Below are 3,730 nucleotides of genomic sequence, written 5' to 3' on the forward strand. Positions count from 1 at the left end.
CAGGAATGAGTCTGAGATCAGAAAACTGACTTTACAGTGAAGCTGAAATGAACAGCAGATTGCCATGGAACATTAGTCAGAGTGGATCCTTTAACCTCATTTTATATACTTCAGTCCCAGTATGTTGAATAAGGAAACTGTTACTGTAGTTGAACAGTAACTAACTGTTCCTTAAAAATCCTCTAGAGATGATAACATTTAAAGTTTTGGGGGTGATTATGCCATATAGTTGAAGCATGTCAACTTTGTTTAAATACTGATAAAAACAGTGTTAATTTGTAACAGTGGCAACTGAGAAATGAACAGCTTTTACCATAATGTGTATAGTTATTTCATATTTAATATATTTCATAGTTATTACATCATCAGCATCTGCAGTATGTTCCCATGATAGAGTGGGACACGTTTCGCTGTTTAGTTTCGCTAACTTTTTTTGCTGTTTAGATCAGCTAACTTTTATGCTAAAAAATAAGTGATGTTTACCTTGATGTGCCTCAGGGGCAGATGGGAGATAGATAGTCTGGAAAAAAATGTTCAGAAAACCAGGAAGTCCTTTAACTGTTTTTGAGAAATAAACTTGTGCAACTGTCTTGTGGAACTTCAGAATTATTTGATTAAGTACAAGATCTATTTCAAGGAAGCGTGGTGAGCTGGCAATCAGGAGCAGCAGTGGGAAAATACAGTAGAATGTATCTTGTGTCTTGCATCTTTCTATCTTTATAGCTGCTTAGTGGTTGCTTTTGCTTTGACAGGTTGTATTTCTGTCGGTATTTCGCCAATGTGTGTGTGTTTGCATATACACTGAATACCAATTTGTGCTCCTTTGACACTTGCTCTGATTTTTCTAGCTATTTGACGTAAATACTTTCACCATTTTATTACTCATTTTGATTCTGTAGTATCCTTTGAATCAGCACACTGTCACTGTGAATTTAAGAACAGAGGCAAAGAGCTGTCAGTATTTATAGTTGTTGCTTTGTCTTTCTGTTTGTTTCTTAGGTTGGAAGTTCTACAAACACACTCAAAGCTCTTCAGATTGCTCTTGCTGATACTGACACTCAGGCTATTTATCTCTTGACTGATGGGAGACCTGACCAGGTATTTCAGGAATGAGAAGACAGAAAATGCAGTAGTGTGGTGTCAGAAGGCTGAAGTGTAAGAAGAATACCATGCCTGCAGAGCTGAGTCTCCTGGAGGCTCTTGGATGTTGTCATAGCATTGAAAAATTGTATCTAAGAAATGTGCTGTTTGTGAAAGGGTTTTGATTAGAACTCTCCACCACAGTCCAGTCCTTGGTGCATGATAGCTCATTTCTCATGAGCTGCTTTAAGGATCTGGTAATGGATTAAATATTAAAACTGTACATTAGTATCAAGGCTAGGATTTATGTTAAATAAAAGGTCTTCCTAACTTAGTACAAATATCTCATGAATTAAAAAAAAAAATAAATACTGGTAGTCCCGTGATATGTTTGGATTTAAATACTAAACCCCTGCAATCTGGCATGGCTTGAAAACCTAAAAAGAAAGTGGTTGATAGCAAAATTTAAAAAACCTAAGTTTGTTTTCAACATTTTTCCACAAAGAACACATCTTACATTCTGTTGCAGAACATACATAAAGGCTATGCCTGGAGAGCAAAGGCCTAATTATTAATTTACATTATTCTCATATAAAGATGTTACCATTAATATTGTCCCATTAGGTCTCTGCATGGTTCCATTTTTATCCTGCTGAGTCATATTTGATCTCATGTAGGTGCAGTTCTGGAGCAGCAGCAGTCTGGAGTTGGTTTAAGTCTAGTTTTAAGTGAATAATGAAATCAAATTTTTGAATGTGTTGTTACTGTGACTTAATGCTATTTTATGTTATATCACATTATATAACACCAAATAAAAACTGGAGCAAAAACCACTTTCAAGCTGTAATACATGGTGAAAACCAGCCTGTATGCTGAGCATAGCATCTAACAAATATTTTATTTGTCCTTGAAAATTTAGCTTGGTTGTAATGGCAGCTATGCAGCAAAGGCCTGACTTGACTTAGGTGAACGGCTGGGCTGAAGGCCCCACGACATTAATTAGTGAAGCACATTCAGTGAATCGAGCATTCAGAAAGCATCACAGACTTGCAGAAATAATTTCTTCATACTTTGATAACAAAGAGAAATGCTAAAGGCCCACTTTGTTCTCTTTTTCTTCATAAGGGAAAAGCAGCCCATATTTGCATTGTTTCACTCTTTTGCTAGCTAGAGGCATATATTAATATTTTATTAAAGAATGATTTGGCTTAATGTACACTTATTCAGATTCTTCATTTTAATATTTGTATTAAGTGAGAAATTAATGAATACTTAATTTCTTTTTACCTACTTAATAATGGCATTTGTGATTTATAGGTGAATTTTATAGATTCACATTTTTAGATTAAAAAGGGAAAATTACCAACATTGCTTTTGAATATTAAAGTGCAAGAAACAATTATATTGCAAATATTACTAAATTTATCAAGATTTATGACAGTATTCTGAATAACCAAAGTGTTATCAGAGTTAGGGAAATGAGTAAATAATTTCTTTCAATATTTTTAGACATGTTAGATCTTTACTTTCTCACCTTATTTTTATTCCCATATTGGAGGAGGAACACTAGCTTTTCTGTTTTCTCAACCTCTGTTTTGTTTCCTGGTACTGAATCAACTTTTCATTGAACTAATTTAGCTAAATAAAAATATCAATAGTTGTATACATCCGAAAATATTGTTAGATACATTCAGTGATAGCAAACACCAATGCAGTAGTTTAATTTCCTATACTTCAGTAATTTCCTTTCAAATTTCAGAAACAAAGGGTAGGGGTTATATTATAACTTACTTTTTTTTTTTATCCTGTGCCTTACTACATTATCAATGTTTCAAATGCGGTTTTAAATTAGCTAATTTTATATAATTATGAAATAGCCATCCATATTAAGTGTAGGCTTTTATCTGATCTATATCTAGCTTTAAGAAACAGTATGACTGATTAAATTCTTACAAATTCTCCATGTTTTGACATGATATGCTTTTGATGTGTTTCTAGATGCCACACTTAATATATATTTCTCAATTTTCAGCCTCCCCCGGTAATTTTGGCTCAAATCCAGCTGCATTGTAAAATTCCCATCCATACTGTATCCTTCAACTGTGATGATATAGAAGCTAATAAATTTCTATATGAACTATCTACTGAAACAGGTGGCCGGTTTCATTATTACAACATTTATTTGGCTGATCCTGATGCTGCAGATTTTATTGGTGTGAGTATCTGAAAATAACTGTTCGTTTCTTTATGCTACTGAAGGAAGCACAACTCAGTATTCTGACTATGTATTACAATATATTATTAAAAAAAAAGGGTTAATCCTAGACAGATTGAAAATGTTGTGAAAGCAGTAAATGTGGCATGTTTTGTTCATGACATTTTATTAGACCACAACAACAAAGCTCAAGTATCATGCAACATACATTTATAACACTACGCTGGTAAAAAAAACCTCTGAAAACCAAAACTCAGAAAACATATAGGCTAAATTCAGCTCTGGAAGAAGTACACGTGATCTCTGCTGTCTCAGAGATAAGTTACTGTTTAAAATTAAACTCTGGTTTGTGTTCTGTTAATAAATGCGAGAACACAGACCAGAATTTGAATGATAATGAATGAATGATTCTATGAATTTTGCTAAAAGTTATCC

General features: G+C 33.5%; 1 protein-coding gene across 1 annotated transcript in view; it reads left to right on the forward strand.

Annotated features, from left to right (window-relative positions):
- Positions 1-3,730, forward strand: part of VWA3B (von Willebrand factor A domain containing 3B) — a gene marked incomplete at both ends in the record, with an annotated part of 41,523 nt that overhangs the window by 5,744 nt on the left and 32,049 nt on the right. The window contains 2 exons of the mRNA XM_008946568.1: positions 1,000-1,098; positions 3,113-3,295. Of these exons, the coding sequence (XP_008944816.1) occupies positions 1,000-1,098; positions 3,113-3,295 (282 nt within the window). The remainder of the gene's footprint in view (positions 1-999; positions 1,099-3,112; positions 3,296-3,730) is intronic.

This window comes from Merops nubicus, unplaced genomic scaffold (assembly GCF_000691845.1).
Source record: "Merops nubicus isolate BGI_N331 unplaced genomic scaffold, ASM69184v1 scaffold20190, whole genome shotgun sequence".
Lineage (NCBI taxonomy): Eukaryota > Metazoa > Chordata > Aves > Coraciiformes > Meropidae > Merops > Merops nubicus.